Source organism: Propithecus coquereli, unplaced genomic scaffold (genome assembly GCF_000956105.1).
Source record: "Propithecus coquereli isolate 6110/MARCELLA unplaced genomic scaffold, Pcoq_1.0 Scaffold80, whole genome shotgun sequence".
In the NCBI taxonomy this organism is placed as follows: domain Eukaryota; kingdom Metazoa; phylum Chordata; class Mammalia; order Primates; family Indriidae; genus Propithecus; species Propithecus coquereli.
In genome coordinates, this window is record NW_012154174.1 from 3,569,419 (window position 1) to 3,589,912 (window position 20,494).

Genomic DNA, 20,494 nt, shown 5'->3' on the forward strand with positions numbered 1-20,494 from the left:
CTCTTGCTCAGGCTGGTCTCGAACTCCTGAGCTCAAACAATCCGCCCACCTCGGCCTCCCAGAGAGCTAGGATTACAGGCGTGAGCCACCACGCCCAGCCAGGCCTTTAGTTCTGAATGAGACAGCCTAAGAATCAGCATGTGGCAAAGAAATAGCACACAGATGGCCATCTATAGTCACAAAAATCACATACGGATGGCTTATTTACCAGACAATTATACACTACACCCAAACATTCACTGGACTGGAGGCTCCTTCAAATCCCCGACTCAGACAATACTCACTTGCTCCATAAGCACAAACCTGCAATACACAGATAACTATCCACAGGTCCTATTTACTCCAAGGCAAATGAAGAGGATGTGATCTAGTCATTTTAATTTCTATTGAGGCCAGCAAATAATTTTTAACATAACAAGAACTAAGTTGGGGTCTAGGAAAACCAAAAGGGGTCCAGATTCAAGTGTCTCTTTTAGAGACCAACCAACTGCACTGATGGAAATATTAACACGAAGCACACCAGACTAGCCCAATATACTGCTGACGCTCTATACCTGACATTGTGCTATTAAAGGGAAGGACAAATACCACCCCATTAGACCAAGTTTTCACTGAATGCTTAATGGAATATGTGAACTTGGGAGGGAATTTAAATCAGAAGTAACAGCAGATTAACTTTTAACACCCCCAAAAAACTAAATATATTTCAAACGAGACACATCAAAGTTTTTAAGTTTATTAATCTTCTTGTGAAAAATCCACACGATGGCTGCAGATAACGTCACTGCACAATCTTTACTCCTTCGGCTGTCAATCAAGAGAAAAAGGTTAGTCAGCAACTGCCTTTAAAATACCTTAAAAATCAGTCTTCAACGAATTCCAAACAACACTCATGCAGAACAAATATTAGTAACCTAGAACACATCAAGTTATTTGTGTAATCATAACAATGTAAGCATTAAGAAAAAAAACTTACAAAGACTCAAGTTAGGAATGAAACAAAAAAATGGGTTAAGTATTACTAAATTTTAAAAACAAAACCATGTCACTGTTAGTATTTTAACAGATTACAACTCTTCAAAGCATTTATATATCTACTTCTAAATCTATTTCACACGATCTACTTTTAAACTACTTCATCAGTAAACTAAGGAGTCTAGTGATCTACATCAAAAGCTTGAATTATACCTGTTATCCAATCTCCAGCTCACTGAATCAGTGGCGGGGAAGGGAAAAAGAGGAAAGAGGGAAAGAAACATTTCATTAATAGTCCCTTTTCAAACTCCAAAATAATCTGCATTTAAGTGCATGCAATCAGGGTATCTTAAAGACGACCACTTTGTTCTTTGCAATTGTATACAGAATACCCCTTAAGACACACTCATTGATTTTTTTCCTCCCAATTCTGAGAACACTTTGTCTGATTACTGTGGTTCTTATGCAAACAAGGTGGCATGGTAACTTCACGATGAAGAGATCATTATGCCAATGTGGTACCAGTCCAGGATGCCACTGCCTACATGTTGATCAAGTACACACACGTGAGCCTCAGCCCCTCTGCTCTGGTTGGGCACACTAACCCCACTGTCAGATTTGAGAATCATCACAGACTAAAGTCTGATTTAACCTCAGTGGAAGGGCTCTAAATCAGTCATCCCCGATCTTTTTGGCACCAGGGACCATTTTCATGGAAGACAATTTTTCCACAGATCAGGGAGGGGGCGTGATAGTTTCAGATGATTCAAGCGTGTCACATTTATTGTGCACTTTATTGCTATTATTATTACATTTACGTTGTAATATATAATGAAATAACTACACAACTCATACAGGTTAAGGACCCTTGCTCTAAATCATCAGGCAAGTCTTTTAAAAGCTGTCTCAGTCCAATGCTTTAAAAGACACCATCCATTCACGGCCACAAAAGTAATACAAATTAGTATTTTAAGGGAGGCACAATTTAGATTAAGTAAAAATAGTAGTTATTCCTCAAATGAGACTACTTATGCCTTAGTTTAAAATACTGCAACCAAAAGGCAAGAACAAATACCAATTCTAACATCTAAATAAAACAGGATTAAAAGGAACATAGCTATGTCTGGCATTTTTTTTTTCGGAGCCAAAGAATTTATGTGCTCATTTATGCATTCATTTTCCAACTGGCTTTTCAGAGCAGTGCTAGTGAGATGCACCAGCTCAACCTGCAGCAGGAACGTTGATGGCTCAGGTCCCCACAGGCAGCCCCTCTGTACAAGTGGGACTCAAAGGCTGAGTGCACTAACTCATGGAACTCAAAGGCTGAATGAAGAAAAGAATCATGTGTTAGACATCCTTCAAACGTAGGTCAGAAGACAAATTTTGACTGACTCTTTGCAACGTCTCTCAATTGGTACAATGCTCACAAACAGGAAGCGGTTCTAAGCAGTGAGTAGCTCTGCTGGCAGTTCATTCATTACTGCTAACTCCATGGCACTGGGAATTACAGTCCTGGGCAGGCAATACGAAGTTCACTGCCCTGCCTCGCAGGGAGTGACTGATTATAAAAGAAGTCACTGGAGCCACAGCCACTGTTTCAAAACCCCACTCCCCCCACTCCACTCGGCCCACTTCACATTAAAAACATGGGCCATTCAATGTGCAAAATGTGTTTAAAATAGGGTAGTGAGCCATTCTGACCAAATGCTTGTGGAAAAAGCATATCTATCAAAAGCTTTGGTGTGACTATACAAATAGCTCAAAAAACTTTCTATTTAAAAAAAGACACCAGGCTGAATATTGGAGTTTAAGTAATAAGAAACAATGAAAACAGTAAAAGGCAGTTTTGAGTGGCTACCACTAGGACAGAGGCTTTGCCAAGTTTTACGGACTGGTCTGTTACCAGAGCTGCTGGAGAATAATCCGGTCTCCTGACTCCAGAGGGAAAAGCTGCTCCCAGATGAGAGCCCTTCCCAAGCCCAGTGTTAACTAAAGGCATCTCCTTCATCTGAGATTCCCTGGAATGCACATCTCCCAAGTGGAAGCTAAAAGGTGTCTGTTAGGTAGAGCACCCACCTTCCTCCAGTGAGTCACTTCATCATGTAACATGCATTTTTGAGTTTCCAAAATAAACATGATTAGAGTTTTTCTCCTTTGTTCGTAATATATTATCTTAAAACATAGCATTGGCCTCGTAATAGACCACACTATAAAACTGTCGTCCAAAAGCCAACATGCAAAGCATCAAAGCAAACTCAGTGAAGGTGATGCATCCCCACACCGTGCTCATAATCTCAGTACCTGCTAGACACTTCATTTCTGATGAACAAGAAATCCAAGAAAGTAGAGGGGAAAAGCAAAAAAAAAAAGTTCACAGAACACTTGATTATTTGTAAATTAACAACCCAACACCTTAATTCCATTCAAACTATTTAAAAGGTAAAAACTATTTCAACTATTTACAGGTCTTGGCCAACCAGAGAGGAAAGCAATCTGAGATCTCTGCTGCCTCTCCAGCGTGCCAGGAAAAAACGGGCCACATTGGTCCAACTGCTTCTTAAACCAGTGTCCATGTTAAGAAAATAAGTTAAATCCCAGGGAACAAGATCTGCTCCTCCTGTAACAAGCTATGCCAATGAGTAGTAAAATGAAAACTTTTTGTGACAGGTCTTGAAAGGTACCCACTAGGATCACTGAACCAATGTGGCCCCCACGTCGTGCTATTCTGTGAGGGTTGGGATAAGCTACTCTACTGAGGTGTTAAGACACTATGCTACGTAGCGTCTCAAAGCATGTTACCTTCTGTAATCCAGAATAAGAGGGAAAAGAAAAAACATTAAGAAAGATTATTAAGAAAACAAAACTCCTCCTTTTCTAGAAACTAAAGACCTACAATTATCGACATTTGTGTTTTCCTTGATGAACTATACCTTTTTGCCAGCACCAACATTGGCCTTTGCAGTCCCCCTGACTTTCTTCATTCTGTTCTTGCGTTCCTTTCGCTGCTTTCTTGATGTCTTTTTCTTCTCGTACAGGCCATGCTGAAGGACAAAGGCATATTATCTCAGTGACTTGCCAGTATTAACTCGTCATTACCTACCAGCCTGGTAGGGAAACTTAAGTCAGAGCTTAAGAAATGCAATTTTCCAAACCCAAAATCTTTCAAGTACATTTAATACTTGTTTGTGATAGAACAAATGAATGAAGAGAAAGTACAGAATAGCCTCGCAGGAAACAAATGGTCCACCTGATACTATCTGAATGGGAAATTCAGAAGACTAGCTGTTATTGTCCAGCCTTGAACCCATAGCTATTTTTTCTTCTTTTTGCACCACCAAAACAACACATCTCCCAACTGGCTTCCCTTCAAGGTCTCCTTCCACTTCACCTCGCTATCACTCCCTGATGAAGAGAGGCCTTTACCAAGATCTTGACCCTCCCCACCACGAAGATTCCAATCTACACACCTGCACTCTGCCCACCTTTGCACTTCCCGTTCTTGCTGCCTAAAAGGAACAGAAGACTGTTTCTAAATCTTTACAAGGATCTCAGCTTCAATGTCACCTCCTCAGCAAGGCGTTCTCAGAACATGAACCCAATTAAAATAGTGCGGGCTGGGCGCGGGGGCTCACGTCTGTAATCCTTGCACTTTGGGAGTCTGAGGCAGGAGGATCGCTTGAGCCCAGAAGTTTGAGGTTGCAGTGAGCTATGACGACACCACTACACTCTAGCCCAGGCAAGAATGAAACCCTGTCTCAAGAAAAAAAAAATAGTGTGGCATTTATCTACCATATCACCAGGATTTTCCTTCACAGATATTGTATGGCAAGATTTACAGAAGGGAGTAAAATAGGTTAAAAGGGAATACAAAGGTAGCATTTCAAGCTAATAATGTTTGTTTGTTTACTAGAATGTAAGCTATGGAGCTTCCCTGTTCACTGCTGTGGTTCACTCTATAGTGCTTGGCACTTAGCATATGATCCGACACCGTTCATGTTTCCTGGCTACCTAAGGGATTACGTCCACAATCAGTCTTTCGGTATTAAAGGACCTCAGTGAATCTGGTGCCAAGCTACCTTTCCAAACTCATCCCCCTACTTCCCCTGTGGATAGGGACCCTCACCCCCTAGCCCATCTCCATGAGCACTATTTTATCTGCCCTCTGAACCCACTTCAAATGCCAGACTCCAATTCTGAACCCCCACACTCTACCTGTGCATTTTATCAAATAACCTTTTCTCTTAACCCCTTCAGATTTCTTCATGTCTGTATGTTGTCCCTCCCAGACCTCTTGGTCTTCCTCACTCTACACCAACACAACGCTAATGAAAAAATAAATCTTCAGTAACTTTTGAACAAATGAAAAACCTTGCAAGCCTATGTTTGGGTTCATTTTTCTTTGCATAATCCAAGGAATCGTAAATCATGCCAAAGCCAGTCGTCTTGCCACCACCAAAGTGAGTTCTGAAACCAAATACAAAGATGACATCTGGTGTGGTCTTGTACATTTTGGCTAGTTTCTCCCTAATTTCTGTCTTTGGTACTGTTGCCTTCCCAGGATGAAGGACATCGATGACCTAAAAGGAAATTATCAAATTTAGTGTTTCTTATAATAAAATGAATCTTTAAAATAAAGAACAATGAACCAAATGTTGATGTGCCCTTCCTCACCATTTGTTTTCTCTGAAGTAGTCGGTTTGTCATGAACTTCCTGGTCCGGATAGTTACTGTGTCGTTCTGAAAACATAACACCCTCGTTAATAAAACTACTCAACCTTTTCTTAACCTTGCTGTGATTTTCCAAGACCTAGAACTATGCCAAACTCACAGGACACTCAACAGTTTTATGTGAATATATAAATCTTACTTCACTTTTTTAAGTTACGGCTATCACTCTGGAAGTTTCTCAACCTCACCACTACTGATACTTTGGTCTAGATAATCCTTTGCTTGGAAACTGTCCTGTACGTTTTTAGATATTTATAAGACTCCCTGGCTTCTAACCGCTAGATGCCACCCAGTTCTGACAATCGAAAATGTCACCAGACTTTAGCAACCGCTCCCTTAGGGGCAAATTCACCCTCAACTAAGAGCCACTTTTCTGAAATAAAAATTACTGCAAGTTCATATAAAAGTTACACTCACAGAATTGTGTTTATAACATCTTGCAAAATTTGACACTAAGGCTGCACTCACTTCCTCTATGTAATCTACCCTTCTTGGATAGCCACCTTAGAGCCCACAAAACAAGGCATTTTATTAAGTAACTACCAAGCAATATGGGCATTCAGCAATTTTATGCTGACTAAAAAAAGAACAATTTTACCAAAAAGTAAGAGACTTTCAGAGAAACAACTGACTTGCCAGACTTCTTTCCTCTGCAGTTCTGAGAAACCACACTAAATGAAATTCACCTCGATGGTACGAAATTCTTGAAAATAAAGGATCAGAGGGGAAAAAAATTGCTTGCAGGTGGAGTTAAAAACGGGAGCTGGAACCTTTAATGATGAAGCTAACAAGTAGTGACTGGGAACAAGACCACATTTTGGTTGTATCCCTTTTCAGGGCCTCAGTTTCCGCAATATGGGGCGACAAGACCCATTAATTAAGATGACAAGATTTCTAGCTTACACATGGGAACGGTTTCACGCGCCGCAACTAGCCCAGGCGCTGCCGGCACCTTCTTCACCTCTCTGGCTGCCATCACCTACGACCTGCCTAGCCCAATTTGGGACTGCAGGAGAAATGTGCCTACTAGGGTCTAACCCCCACTCCTTCTACTGTGCCCCACGAGGCCAACAAGCGCAGCAGCCGCCCTCGCAGTGCCCAGGCCCTGGACATCAACACCCAGCCTGTCTGTGTCTGCAGCGCAGCTCGACAGAGCAGCCGGCCTGCCCTGACTCCCTGCCAGCGGCCCTAGGGCCCTTGGCAACTGGCCTGCGCCAGATACGGCCAGAGAAGAGCAACGGGGCGTCGAGCAGCTGTAGCTCAGATGGCAGGATCAGAAAACGAAGGATGGCTCGGATACCAGGCCGATGACTGCACGGGTCCAGGGATACTCACCATGATGGCGGTCGACCCTCAAGCAGCCAGGGAGGAAAAGAGAACCACTCTTCGCCAGCCAATCATATCAACGCGCACGAAAGGACCCCTGGTGGCGCCGACGTGAGGGCGTGGCCCGGATCGCAGGGCTGACCATGCTAATGCCTGGTTGAAAATGCCTGTGGTCCCGCCTCACTGACCTTTGGCCACACCCCTGGGATTTTGGACTGGCCAATCAGGAGGCAAAGCAGCTCCGGCGGTCTAGGTTTACGCAAGCACGTGTTCAATTTCAGTTCAATTCATTACGCTGAATAGTACATACATGGAATTACTGTAAACCAAACGATAGTTTAAATTGCTTCCTTTCGAGTTAGAGGTGGGTAAGCCTGGAGGCCACCTTAGGAGATCCTCCCGGGCAGCCTCCTCGTTTTACAGATTAGGGAAAGTGCAGAAACCCTGACCCGAAACCTTTGTTATTCCAAGTACACAACACTCCCCGTTTTAATTTATTATTCATAAATATTATGTTTGACGCTTCTGTGGTCTCATTCAAAATAAAGCCTCATTCAAAATAAAAGTCTTTGGCTTTTTCTGCAACTCTTAGTTTTTACACAAAATTAACTTTTAATAGACATCTGGTTGATCCAGAAATATTTTGCTAGAAGTGCAACAGATATAGAAAGATAAGAAACGTAAATGTGCATGTTCAAAGAGAAAAAATAGGACGTACTTCCCAAAAGTTAGTGTGGACGAGGAGACCAGGGCACAGGCTTTGAGCGCAGCTTTCTCATATTCTTCGGAATAAGAATAGTTAATATTCATTGAGTGATTGCTATGTCCCTGTTACTTTTACCTTCATTTTGCCCTTTAACCTTCCCATCAGCTCTAAAAAATAGGGTACCTATTACCCCTGCATAGATGGGGAAACTAGAACACAATGAGGTTAAGTACCTTTCCCAAGGTCACACAACTCTTTAAAAATCTTTTTGTTTTGGTTTGTTTTTTTCTTTACAGAGGTAATCAAGTTAAACACATAACTTTTAAGGCGTGATACCTAGACTTCCGTAATGGCATTGTAATTCCAGAACTTTCACTCCTAACCTCTAGAAGATAAGTCACTCACAATCGAAATCTTATTGGTATAATATTATCAACGTTACTTCAAAGATATAAGTAGTTGAGTATTGAAATAAGTTAGTAAAACCTGATATGCTTTACAAGTAAGGATGCTTGGCATCTGAAATAAGATAGCATCCCTTCTTAAAATTCAGAGGTGTTGAACCACTTTGTTAAGTTCTGTTTAGAGTTTTTCACAAACAGTAAGGAATTAGTGCCAGGTTCTGCAGCGCTGAGCCCTGGGTGGTGTGGTTTCCTTGCCAGTTTCATGCGCGAAGATATTACACTAGGATCACTTCCCACAGGCTGTAACAGACTGTAGGCAAACAATTTATTTCTTCAATCCATTGAATGATCTTCGCTTCCCATTCTTCCCTTTTCTTTCCGTAGCTTACCATAGCTGTTTTCACTCTAAACTGATAAATTTTGAACTTCTGTTTTTGTAATCAAGAATATAAATTTCATTCTCTTTTTTCCCCAAAATAACTTTATGAACTGGAGGCACATTCGCGTCCATGTTTTCCGCTCTGCATATTTCCCTTGTTTGTCGTCCGCATGGTGTCCTCTGTTCCATGGCCGGTTCATTACAGCCTCCATCTTCTTCCCTTAAACAATTAGGGCCTCTTAATTTAGATGGTATTGATGTTGATGATGGTTTTCGATTTTATGCAATTTTTGGCTCTCTAGGTGTCTAAAAGTCTAGAGGCAAAGGGTTGTATGTATTAATAGTTTCTCAGCAAGTGTCTGACAGGACCTGGCTAAATGGACCGGAAATAGGATTTTTAAAATATAGCGCAGGTCCTAATGCAGTTTCAAGGCAATGTCGCCAGATGGCGGTGTAGGGAGAGTGCACAACGCGGAGCGCCGGAAGTCTCTCTTGGCAGACAGACGCGCAGCGAGTAGCAGAAGAGGAAGCGGGCACGTGGGGCGCTCTACGGTGGCCGAGAGGATGCTGCGGGTGTGTTAGCCGCGACTCGAGAAGCACCCTCGGGAGGTGTAGGGAGCATCATTTCCCCAGCCTGTCCTCCCGAGGAGGCGCCCCGGCAGCCGTCACCATGGTGAAGGAGCAGTTCCGGGAGACGGATGTGGCCAAGAAAATGTAAGACGATCAAGAGCGGCCAAAGGGCGGAGAGAAGAGGGGCAGAGGGGGTCCCAGGCCAGCGATCCCGGGTCTTTAAGGGTCAGAGGTGAGGGACAATTGGAAGGGAGGGCCAGGAGTCAGCAGAAGGTGTGACCAAAGCTTAGAAGTACCAGGATAGGTCAAAGAGTGTTGGTCAGGCCGAGCGGATATCAGCATCGGTGGGGGGGTCCCCGGACTCGGGCGGAGAAGGTGGAACGGCCTGAGCCTTGGCGGTACGTGTAGCCTGGGCCGAAGCTCGAGTTCTCTAGAAGTCTACGATGATCTCTTTCGTTCAGTAAATCTTTCCCCAGCTGCAGCAAGGAGAGCAATCTGGGGCGGGGACTGTGTCTCATTCGGGTTTTGCCGCAAGCGCCTGACACGGAGGCAGTATTTGCTGACCAAAAGAATGGAGTTGCCAGGCAGAAAGCTGTACTACAAGCAGATGGATGAAGAAATGAAGCTGCTATTCTGAGCTTTCGCACTCAGAGATTATTTATTAGGCCATGGCCTCTGCTTAGAATTTTCGGTATAAAAATGAATCCATCATTCTTACAGCAGACACTGAGGAGGGTACTGTGTGTTGGGCCCAGTGTCAGGCATTAATAATACGACATGAACTAGACCTTTGCTGCCTAGTCTAATTGGAAAAGGAGCGCAAGTCAACGCTGCTTGTGACAAGTGCAATGACAAGGGTAGGCATAGGGTGTTCTGAGAGCATCTAGTGGGTCCGGGCAGAAGAAGGCAGACCGAACAACCTTCTTCAAGGAGCATGCTTGAGGGACAGAGGGTGGGTGATGAGAAGGAAGCAGGAGACTTGAAGCTGTGTCAAGGAGTCATCTTGCAGGCAGTGAGGAACCTTTGAAGGGTTTTAAACAGGGGAGTTTCTTGGTAAGCGTTCTTCTTCTCGAAGATCTGTTGATTCACAGAGGAGAGAATTAGAGGTAGGGAGACCCTGGAGGCCATTGCACAGATCCAGGTAGGGGGTGATGATGGCCTGCACTAGGGTGGTAGAGTCATTGGAGGAAAAGTGGATTTCAGAGAGGCTTAGGGTGTAAAATTGAAAATACTGGTAGTGATGAAAGTAAGGAAAACATGAGATATACATACAGAATTCCTTCTCTTTTATTTATTTATTTTTTTTTTTTTGAGGTAGAGTCTCAGTCCATTGCCCAGGCTAGATGTAGTGGCCGTAGTTCACTACACCCTCAAACTCCTGGGCTCCAGCTATCCACCTGCCTCAGCCTCCCAAGTAGCTGGGACTATAGGTGCACTCTACCACATCCAGCTAATTTTTAAATTTTTTGTAGAGATACGTCTTGCTATATTGCCCAGGCTTGTCTCGAACTCCTGACCACAAGTGATTCTCACACCTTGGCCTCCCAAAGTGCTAGGATTACAGACATGAACCACCACGCCTGGCCAACATACAGACTTTCTTGCTTGGGCAGCTGTGTGAATGATTGCTATTCGCTGGAACAGGTGTCTTACCTGGATGAAGCAGTGTCCTCCCACATGGTGTCTCCATATCCAGCTTGGCCCCTCACACCTACCACAACACCCACTCCCATTCAGCATAAGACATCCTCACATCCTCACAAAGCGGCTCAAGTGATTCTGTTAAAATGCAAATTAGATCTATGTCACTTTGAGCTTAAAACCCTCTAGCAGCTTTCCATCGCACTAGCATTTAAATTGCCCACCAAGAGTTCCCAAGCCCTTCATAATCTGGCCCCTGTATGCTTCACTGACTTCATCATGTACCGGTAGCTTCTGTGCTCCGGTGCACTGTTTGCATTTGGGTCCTTGAAAATGCCAAGCTTTGGCCAGCCTGAGGACCTTTGCCCTACTCATTCTATCTGCGTCACATGCTTGTCCTCCTACTCGTCTTATGGTTGGCTCCCTCGTATTCAGAATTGAGCTTACATGTCAGTTGTACAGAGAGGCTTTCTGACCATGCAACGTAAAGTGGTCTCCTCAGACTCTCTGCCACTTTACATCATTTTAATTCTCTGCATTTATTCACTTTTTTGTACCTGTTTGTTTATTGTCTGTCTTTCCCACCCTGAACTGTGAGCTCTATGTTTATAGGGGCCTTGTCTGTCTTGTTTAGTCTGTATCCTCAGCCTCTAGGATGGTACCTGGCACATAATAAACACCCAATTTATTGGAAAAGTAAGTGAAGGGAGAGATGTGGGAGAGAAAGTATTGGGGTCTGTTTTCAGTATGTGAGGTTTGAAGTGCCTGTGAGATATCCAAGTGGAGCTGTCCTGGTGTCTATACAGATGTCCAGTTGACTAGCAGTAGCTGGCCTGCAGAAAGGTTTGACAGACGACATGTTCCTGAGTGACACAGTCGCTCGGGAGGAATGTATAGAGTGCAAAGATGAGAAGACAGAAGTTGTAACTCTAGGTGGGATGAGATGCCAGTATTTAAGGGATGGCAGTAGAAGAGACCTCAAAAGAGACTAGGGGAGGAGCAAAGAGGGAAAGAAAACGCAAAGCATGTATGGTGTCACCAGAGCCAAGAGAAAAGGACTTCAAGATTGGGCAGAGGGAGGTGGGGGTGGGGAAGGGAGGGGCTGCCAGTGCTGCAAAGAGGTAAAATGAGAAAGTTCTTGTTAGATTCAGCAGTCAGCAGGTCAGCTAGGTGACCTTGGTGAGCACTGTTCATTTGATGGTGACAGTAGAAACTGGATTCCGGATGGATAAAGGGATGTTTGTGAAGGAAAAATGGGAGAGGTTTGAATATATTTACTATGGTGGGAAGAGCCTATAGAGAGAATTGGGAGGATAGGTCGGTTATGGTGGTCTGTATATGTGATTGCCATCGATATAACGGCTCCCCTTTTTCTTCCCATTCCAGAAGCCATATCTGCTTTGGGATGAAGTCACCTGAGGAGATGCGTCAGCAGGCACACATCCAAGTCGTGAGTAAGAACCTGTACAGCCAGGACAACCACCACGCCCCCTTGCTGTATGGGGTGCTTGACCATAGGATGGTAAGACCCCCTGCCCCATCCCAGTACCTGTGTCTTGCCTTGCTGATAAAACTGGTGGCTTTCCAGCTTGGAAGCAGCAAGCGCTTCTTTCCAGCTGCCCAGCTTCCCCCACATGTCTCAGATCGAGTCAGGGGCTCCAGCCTTAGTCAGCTGGGTGTGCATACACTGCAGCTGCCCAGTTGATTCTGGTTCTGAGTCACCTGGCTAGGTGTGAGGGCTCGTCTCTCTTTCCTGTCCAGTGGTCTCCATTGATCACTGGGTGTGCTTTTCTCCAAAGGGTACGAGCGAGAAGGACCGTCCATGTGAAACCTGTGGGAAAAACTTGGCTGACTGTCTGGGCCACTATGGCTACATCGACCTGGAGCTGCCGTGTTTCCACGTGGGGTACTTCAGAGCGGTCATAGGCATCCTGCAGGTAAGCACACATGCCTGAATTCTGGAGTGATTGGTCAGGGACACTGGAGTGAGCTTAGGAATCATGACTGGTGGGAGCTCTATCTAGGAGAAGTTTTTATATTAAATACATCATATTTTCATCTTGTACTACATTAAATTACTCAAGGATTTTTTTTTTCCTTGAGAAGATGGTGTTTATACATTGTAAAAAAAATAGCAATGGTAATAATTCAAAAATACAGAACAGCACAAAGGAAAAATGAGTTAACAAAATCCTGCCACTGGCTTTGAGTACTATTAACATTTTGGTGAACACAGGGCTGCCTCTGTGCACATCTGCATGTAGATTTGTATGTGTGTTCACTCAGCTAAGTGTACAGGACAAGGGGGTGACATTTTAAAGAGAAGAATTTCCCATTTTCTCTTATCTTTTCATCTGTTTTGCTTAATTTGATAAAGATGATCTGCAAAACCTGCTGCCACATCATGCTGTCCCAAGAAGAGAAGAAGCAGTTTCTAGATTATCTAAAGAGGCCCGGCCTGACCTACCTTCAGAAGCGAGGCCTAAAGAAGAAAATCTCTGATAAGTGCCGAAAGAAAAGCATTTGCCATCACTGTGGCTCTTTTAATGGTGAGTGGGATGCTTGGTGATAGCCCTGTTCATTCACTCTCTTCTGTTTGTTAGGTGTGTGTAATGTTCTAGGGTCAGCTTTTTTCCTTGTAAATTAGGCTTCAGAGCGTAACAACTGGTGTACTACTAGGAAATGCACCTCTCATCTTTCATTGCTGTAGAAGTTTCGATGGTCTTATTAACCAGATTACAACCTCCAGCCAATCTAAGAACCTAACTTTTTTATTCTTCATAAATAAATTAACCCCTATAGGAACTGTAAAGAAGTGTGGATTACTCAAGATAATTCACGAGAAATACAAGACCAACAAAAAAGTCGTGGATCCCATTGTATCAAATTTCCTTCAGTCTTTCGAAACAGCCATCGAACATAACAAAGAAGTAGAGCCTCTGCTGGGAAGGGCACAGGTGAGCCTGAACACGCACGTCCACCCTCTGCCTGCGGCTTGCACACATCTCTCTCTCTCTCTCTCTCTCTCTCTCACACACACACACACACACACACACACACACACACACGCACGCACGCACTCTCTCACTCTCCCTCTCCCTCTCCCTCCCTCCCCACCCACGATACACCCACCTTTGTCCAAAACGAGAAGTCCAACAAGTTTGACAGCTCTCCTGTAATACTTGTGTGACTGTAACAGGTGTTTTTCTGGCACCGAGTTTAATGTGGACTGGCCTTACAACTCGATTTGTTTGTTTTTACTTTAGTTCTTCAAGGCAGTTAGAATTAAGCGACTTCAGGGGAAGTTGACAAAGGTACAGGCTGAGAAGGTAGATCTGTCCTTCTACAGTTGCGGAAGCCAGGAGCTCTTCAAGCTGGTGGCAGCCTGGTTAGTGAGCACGAGGGGTAAGGTGCCCTCCTGGCTGTGGCCTTACTACCATCTTCCCCGAGCTGACTTTGCTCTGCTCCCAGACCAGCCTCCCTGATACCCCTCTGCCACCTGCCCGTTCTCTGCCCAGGGACCTGCGGTCTCTCTCTGCTGGCGAGGACTGCTTCTCTGCCTCCACACGCTCTCAGCAGTAGCGGTGATTGTCATCCAGGGCCTAGGAGGCATTTTGTTTGAGAAAGTCTCTTAAGCGATTTGGCCCCAGAAGGACCCATCTCCTGAGGAAGAGTCACCTGTCTGGTGTATCCAGCTTGGCTCTCAGGGCATTCCCCAGCTTCCGTCACCTCCCTGTCCACCCCGCCCCACTTTTTACCAAAGTTAACACTGTGGAGGTTTAGGGTGGTAGTTAAGAGCCTTGGCTTTGGGGTCAGACAGACCAGAGATTAGAGCCAGCCCTGCCGTTTACCAGCTCTGTGATCTGGAGCATGTGACCCAACCAGGACTTCAGTTTCCTCATCTGTAGAATGGAGATCTGAGAGCATCTGTTTTAGGGCTGCTCTGAGGATTGACAGACAAGTCTCAGATCAAGCGCTTAGCACAGTGCCTGGCAAATGGCCCGTGCTGGGAGCATGGCGCCCAGTTGCAGTAGTATTTACCATGGCCACTGCCACTGCTACTGCTGTCACAATCATAACGAAAACAGGCGAGGGGTTCCCCACCTCTGCTTGTGTGCTTGCATTCCCAGTGATCCGCCTCTCCCCCAATTCCCCGCAGCCTCCTCTGCTGTCTGGACCCTGCTTTGATCCTGCCTTCCCCTGAGCCACACATACATTATTCATGCCACATGTATCACTTGATTGTATCACTTGTGTTCCATCTTGTGTATTTGCTTACTTCTTCTGCTAAGCTGGGTCTTTGACAAGATCCATTTTTGTCTGATGCCTGTCATGGTGCTTGGAGCAGTGGCAGGTCCTCTGTGGTCATTACTCATCCTGGGTCTGCTTACACTATCTAGGGAAGTGCGGAGGGGACAACACCTGAATTCGCCACTTGCCTAATTCCAGGCAGCCCTGTGTCAGAGAGGGCCCCTTAATGCACACAAGGATGCAGCATCCTTGAGTATGTTCACCCTTCAGGGAGAGGGCAGCATGCAGACAAGTGGGCCACATCACTCACTGTGTGTTTCCATGTCCTGACATGCTCCCCTGCCCATTTAATTTTCAGGAATGCGGAACCACATGCCTTATGGGCAGCGAAGCATGACTGAGTTGTTGGAAGAGACCCTAGAGCAGTGGTTATTGAACTTTTCTAAGTCATACACCCCTTTGGGGGCTGGACAGAAACCGTGGACTCTATCCCCACAAGGCTAACGTATGCTCACACTTAAATCCACATCAAGGCAAATCCAGTGGCTGGTGGACATACAAACAGGAATCCTTCCATAGACATCATCAATCCTGTCTCCCCTACTAGGTGAAAATGCCTTCCACAGTGTCCTCGGCAGACTGAGCAACAGGCCACTCCGGCTGGTCCCTTGCCAGCCCCATGTTATCTCGCCACCACCCCGGGCAGCCCACACTCCATCGCCAGAGAGCGCTAGTCCTTAGGGTAGTCTTCCTTGTGCGAAACTGAGCCCTTCCTGTGCTGTCTCTCCATCGGCCCCTGTCTTCTGTTTCCTGGTACATAGCAGAATAAGTCAGCAGCTGCTTCCATGAGCCTCTTGGGAGGCCATTGTTATCCTTCATGGGTAACCGCTCTTGCTAAGAAGTGACTTCCAGATTCTTGCTGATTCTCGTGCCCTTCAGTTCCATGATGTTCTTAATCTCTTGTCTAGATTGAGTATCCCTAATCCAAAACCCAGAATGCTCCAAAATCCAAAATTTTTTTGATGCTCAAAGGAAATGCTCATTGAAGCATTTTGGATTTGGGATTTCCAGATTCGGGATGCTCAGCCAGTAAGCATAATGCAAGTATTCCAAAATCCAAAATCAAAACTTTGCTTCTGGTCCCGCACGTTTTGGATGAGGAATACTCAACTTGTACTGACTATGGTACTCCAGGTGAGGTCTGGCCTTTGTCCCATCCCTCCAATTCTGTTAAATCAGTTTTAGGTTTCATACCTAACTGCCTCGGGTGGTTGTGAGGTACCCATGGCTGGAAGATGGAGAAGCTAAGGAAGGGACAAGGACCTAGACAGAACACCTCTTTGGTGGGATTCCTTCCCTGTGCCCAGCTACACTACCGTGTCCTCCAGGGCAGGACCGCAGTAACCTCCTCTTGCTGCAGTGCTGTTCAAACGTTTCTTTCTTCATTCCCCTTCTCTTTATGCTGTGCTTAGCAAATTCTGCCTGTAACGTACGCTCGCAGTCACACGATCTTAAATCCCCAGAAAATTTAATAAGTAGGCAACAAGACACAAGCTGACCATTCTTATCTTTGATCTTTGAATTTCTCTGATAGTTTGCATGGGTGAGTTATTAATAGTATAGCACTTTTATTAAATGAGTTCATACAGAGGCAATATAAACTCAGAGAAAATTTAAATATAAAAAAGAAGCAAAAAGATTTAATTCCACTCACCTAAAGACAGCTCTGTTAACACCTCAATGAATGCTTCCATTTCCTTTACTCTGCAAAGATGTACATTTTCCCCAGAAATGAGACCATGCATACACGTGCTTACTTCATTTACCAATATTTTATGAACGCTTTTCATGTGAATAGCTACATTTCTAATATAAGTGTCATTTTTTCTTCTTTGTTTTTTTTCTGGTGTCATTTTTTTAATGGCTTCATGGTTTTCCATGCGGGATAGACCATGATTTTATCTAGCCAGTAACCTATCAAGCTATTTCAAATTTTTCACTAGTAAGAACAGCTTATGTTCATTTCTGAACTTATACTCTTGGGAATAATTATGAGAAGTGAAATTACTGGCTTAAATAATTGGAATAAACAGCATGTACCTTTTTAAGGTTCCGGCAACGTAGCATGTCATCAATAGAAATCTCTGTCTTTACTTATGCTTATCCTGAGTTAATGGTTGATGGATAGGTTAGAAAGCATGGAGAAGTAAAACCTTGCTCAAGCTATGGAAAACTAACACACTATCTCCACTCCTTCCTCTCCTCCTCTCCATAGGAAAACTTGAATCCCTTAATAGTTCTGAATTTGTTTAAACGAATCCCAGCGGAAGATGTCCCTCTGCTTCTGATGAACCCAGAAGCTGGAAAGCCCTCTGATTTGATTCTCACACGACTTCTGGTGCCTCCTTTGTGTATCAGACCCTCTGTCGTGAGCGATTTGAAGTCTGGCACCAACGAAGATGATCTGACAATGAAATTGACAGAAATCATTTTTCTAAATGATGTTATTAAAAAGGTCAGTGCTTCCCAGTAGTCTGTAAGTTTTGTAGTATATCTATCCAAAACTTCTGGTCAAGAAAATGCAAGAAACATCCAGCTGACCAGGTTTGTTCCTGTTTGTGCTGTGCTCGTTTAAGCATCGCATCTCAGGAGCCAAGACCCAGATGATCATGGAGGACTGGGATTTCCTGCAGCTGCAGTGCGCCCTCTACATTAACAGCGAGCTCTCGGGCATCCCCCTCAACATGGCACCCAAAAAATGGACCAGAGGTTTCGTCCAGCGCCTGAAGGGAAAACAGGGTAGGTTTCCAGTGAAACGTGCCCAACCCGGCCCGCCGCCTTTGCTACCTTTCTGTGGCCTGTACGTCCACGCTGTCTAGGTGGAAGGCACAGGCTTTCCTCAGTCTCTGTTCTTGTTACCACTAAACAGCACACGGTGTGCCATGAGGACCTGTGACATACTTTTATTTACTTAGGTCGATTTAGAGGCAATCTCTCAGGAAAGAGAGTGGATTTTTCTGGCAGAACAGTCATCTCACCAGACCCCAACCTCCGGATTGACGAGGTAGCTGTGCCAGTTCATGTGGCCAAAATTCTAACTTTTCCTGAGAAGGTAAGTACCATTCAGCTGCTCAATTCTTTATTTTAAATCTAGTTTTTTACATTTTGGATTTCAGACAGCAGACAGTAGAAAGTCCCCAGTAACCCACCCAAGGCACAGTTTGGTTTATGTGAGTGTATGTATCTTTCCAGGTTGTTTGTATGTTTATAACTGCGTATGATACCTACAACATACACAACCGCAGTTGTGTCTGGCTTCATATGTGTCTACTCTTAAATACATTGTGTGTACTGTTCTGCAACTTTTTTCCCAATTAATAATATCTTAGACACCTTTCTACATTGGTTCATAGTTGATATTTTAAATGAACTAAATGGTAAACACTACCCCTCATTAATTTTCATGGAATGGGTTATTATTTTTAAAACCTTAGAATCACTGAGTCAAAACATTTAAACATTTTAAGGCTGTTGCGGTGTACCCGGAGAGGCTGTACCAGTTTACACTCAATTCAAGCTCACAGTGAATATAAAATTATATTTACAGTAGTTTTTTTTTAATTGAGGTCTAGATAACTGTGCGGCTTTCAAAGAGGAGAATGTTGACTGGCTTTACCCTTGAGATTTATAGTTAGACCAGATCACAGATGCTTCTGATAAAGCTTGTATCAAGCATCCTCAGTTGAGTGGCTAATGATCCAACAGTTTCTTTCTCTGAAATGGTGTTGTTCCACAAGACAGTTGTCCAAGAGATTGCAGAACACAGCCCATGCAGACCAGGGCCTGTGGTGCTGGTGTCACAACTGTTAAACCTTAGAAGCCACTGGTAAATTATTGCAGATGAAGTTGCTACCTGTTTCTGGGGTCACAGATTGTGCTGGAAGACCCCTGCAGGTCAGTCCAGCCTACTCATTTCGCCAATGGGGAAGCCAGAGCCGGGAAAGGACTTGGCCGTGTCACCCAGCAAGTGAATGACTGAGTTGGAACTTGGGCGCCTGTTTGCCAATCCTTTGTTCTTATTATACTCAAGACTATAGGCAGCAGGCTGCCCTGGATGCCTCAGTTTCTCCTAGAATCTACACAAGGAAAGTGAAGATAAAGGTACGATTCAGTATAGTTTGCTAGCTTACAGAGACGTGAAAGTATCGGATTGTTTTTTATTGTGGTGCTGCAGGTGAACAAAGCTAACATCGGTTTTTTGAGAAAACTGGTTCAAAATGGCCCTGAAGTTCACCCAGGAGCGAATTTCATTCAGCAGAGACATACGCAGATGAAGAGGTAATGCTTTCCCAGTCTATTAGGATTTAACTACTTTCTCATGACGAAGTTCACCATCCCGCACTAGCCACAGAGTGCAGTCCAGAATACAATCGCTGTGACATTTTGACATGTGGAAAATACCTGTGCACATTGCAGTGAGCCTGGGTGTGTCATTTGCTCTGTTTGACCATTGACTACACGTGCAGCGTTCATTTGTTCTCTGGCACATAATGTTATTAGGTCCAGGTGGACAAAATACCCTGGGTATGGCAGTGGGTGATTTCCTGTGTTACTTGTGCTCTCAGGGCTTCCTCCAGTGTACTTGGAACTCAGTGGTGCTCACTTCCCCAGCTCTGGCTGTCACGGCGAGATGAACTGAGCATCGGTGCCTTTTATCCCCTGAGAGGATGTCATCAGTTGGGCCTTTTGAGAGAAGCTGATTCATTACTATATTTCTGTGATTCTAAAACATACTCTTTTCGTATTTTAACATTTCTAAAATTAGGATAGATCTTACAGTCAATTTGTCATAGTTTAATAGGCAGCTTTTTTTCTTGGTGACACATAAACTAACGATTTTTAAATGGAGGCATCTTAGATTTGGTGAAATAGGATCATTTTAAAGATTGAATCCTGATCTGAAGAGGGAGAGATGTGGTCAGCGAACTGTGTTCCCGCACATCATGTGTACTGTCGCACGTTCAGGTTTCTGAAATACGGAAATCGGGAAAAGATGGCTCAGGAGCTCAAGTATGGTGACATCGTAGAGAGACACCTCATCGATGGCGACGTGGTGCTATTCAATCGGCAGCCCTCGCTGCACAAACTGAGCATCATGGCTCACCTGGTGAGTATGAGATTGCTCTTACCTCTTTCTGTCAGTGGGAATTGCTGTGAGTGTGCAATGCTAACTTCTGAACTCTTGAAATTAAAACTGCCCATAGTCTCATGTTTTCATAACCTGTTTAATAACTAAGTCTAAACTGAACAGATACAATAATCTTTGATCTCCCTCTTCTCTCACTTTTTAGTTTGAGTGAAACTTAATTTCAAGTTTTCCTTCAGTATTTTTAGTATTCATTAATATAATGTAATATTTATCCACAACAGTAAAACAAAAGATCTAATTGAGAATTATTTTATTTTTGCCCCAATATTATCTCTCATGCACATTTTTTTTTTTTTTTTTTTTTT

General features: G+C 44.1%; 2 protein-coding genes across 4 annotated transcripts in view; one reads left to right on the forward strand and one right to left on the reverse strand.

The window, feature by feature from the left end:
* Positions 1-716: 716 nt before the first annotated feature.
* Positions 717-7,152, reverse strand: RPS24 (ribosomal protein S24). Of its 3 annotated transcripts, XM_012663277.1 has the most exons (6): positions 7,039-7,152; positions 5,647-5,712; positions 5,343-5,552; positions 3,906-4,016; positions 1,189-1,210; positions 717-807 (listed from the first exon to the last, which is right to left on the reverse strand). In XM_012663277.1, the coding sequence occupies exons 1-5, from the start codon at positions 7,039-7,041 to the stop codon at positions 1,208-1,210; spliced, it is 393 nt and encodes a 130-aa protein (XP_012518731.1). In that variant the 5' UTR covers positions 7,042-7,152; the 3' UTR covers positions 717-807; positions 1,189-1,207. The 3 variants fall into 3 exon arrangements, with proteins under 3 accessions (XP_012518731.1, XP_012518730.1, XP_012518732.1); XM_012663276.1 differs by lacking the exon at positions 1,189-1,210 and having other exon boundaries at positions 721-807; XM_012663278.1 differs by lacking the exons at positions 1,189-1,210; positions 7,039-7,152 and adding an exon at positions 6,607-7,015 and having other exon boundaries at positions 721-807.
* Positions 7,153-12,121: 4,969 nt separating this feature from the next.
* Positions 12,122-20,494, forward strand: part of POLR3A (polymerase (RNA) III (DNA directed) polypeptide A, 155kDa) — a 46,379-nt gene continuing 38,006 nt past the window's right edge. The window contains exons 1-9 of the mRNA XM_012663279.1: positions 12,122-12,251; positions 12,529-12,666; positions 13,107-13,278; positions 13,532-13,686; positions 17,256-17,495; positions 17,617-17,779; positions 17,956-18,092; positions 19,215-19,318; positions 20,006-20,147. Coding sequence (XP_012518733.1) covers positions 12,135-12,251; positions 12,529-12,666; positions 13,107-13,278; positions 13,532-13,686; positions 17,256-17,495; positions 17,617-17,779; positions 17,956-18,092; positions 19,215-19,318; positions 20,006-20,147 — 1,368 coding nt within the window. The 5' untranslated portion in view covers positions 12,122-12,134. The remainder of the gene's footprint in view (positions 12,252-12,528; positions 12,667-13,106; positions 13,279-13,531; positions 13,687-17,255; positions 17,496-17,616; positions 17,780-17,955; positions 18,093-19,214; positions 19,319-20,005; positions 20,148-20,494) is intronic.

Excerpts from the sequence above, each read along its gene's own strand:
- RPS24 (XM_012663276.1), bottom strand. Across the intron at positions 5,553-5,646 it reads TACTTCAGAGAAAACAAATG|GTCATCGATGTCCTTCATCC; the intron begins GTGAGGAAGGGC and ends ATTTCCTTTTAG. Across the intron at positions 4,017-5,342 it reads CCAAACATAGGCTTGCAAGG|CATGGCCTGTACGAGAAGAA; the intron begins TTTTTCATTTGT and ends TTTGTCCTTCAG.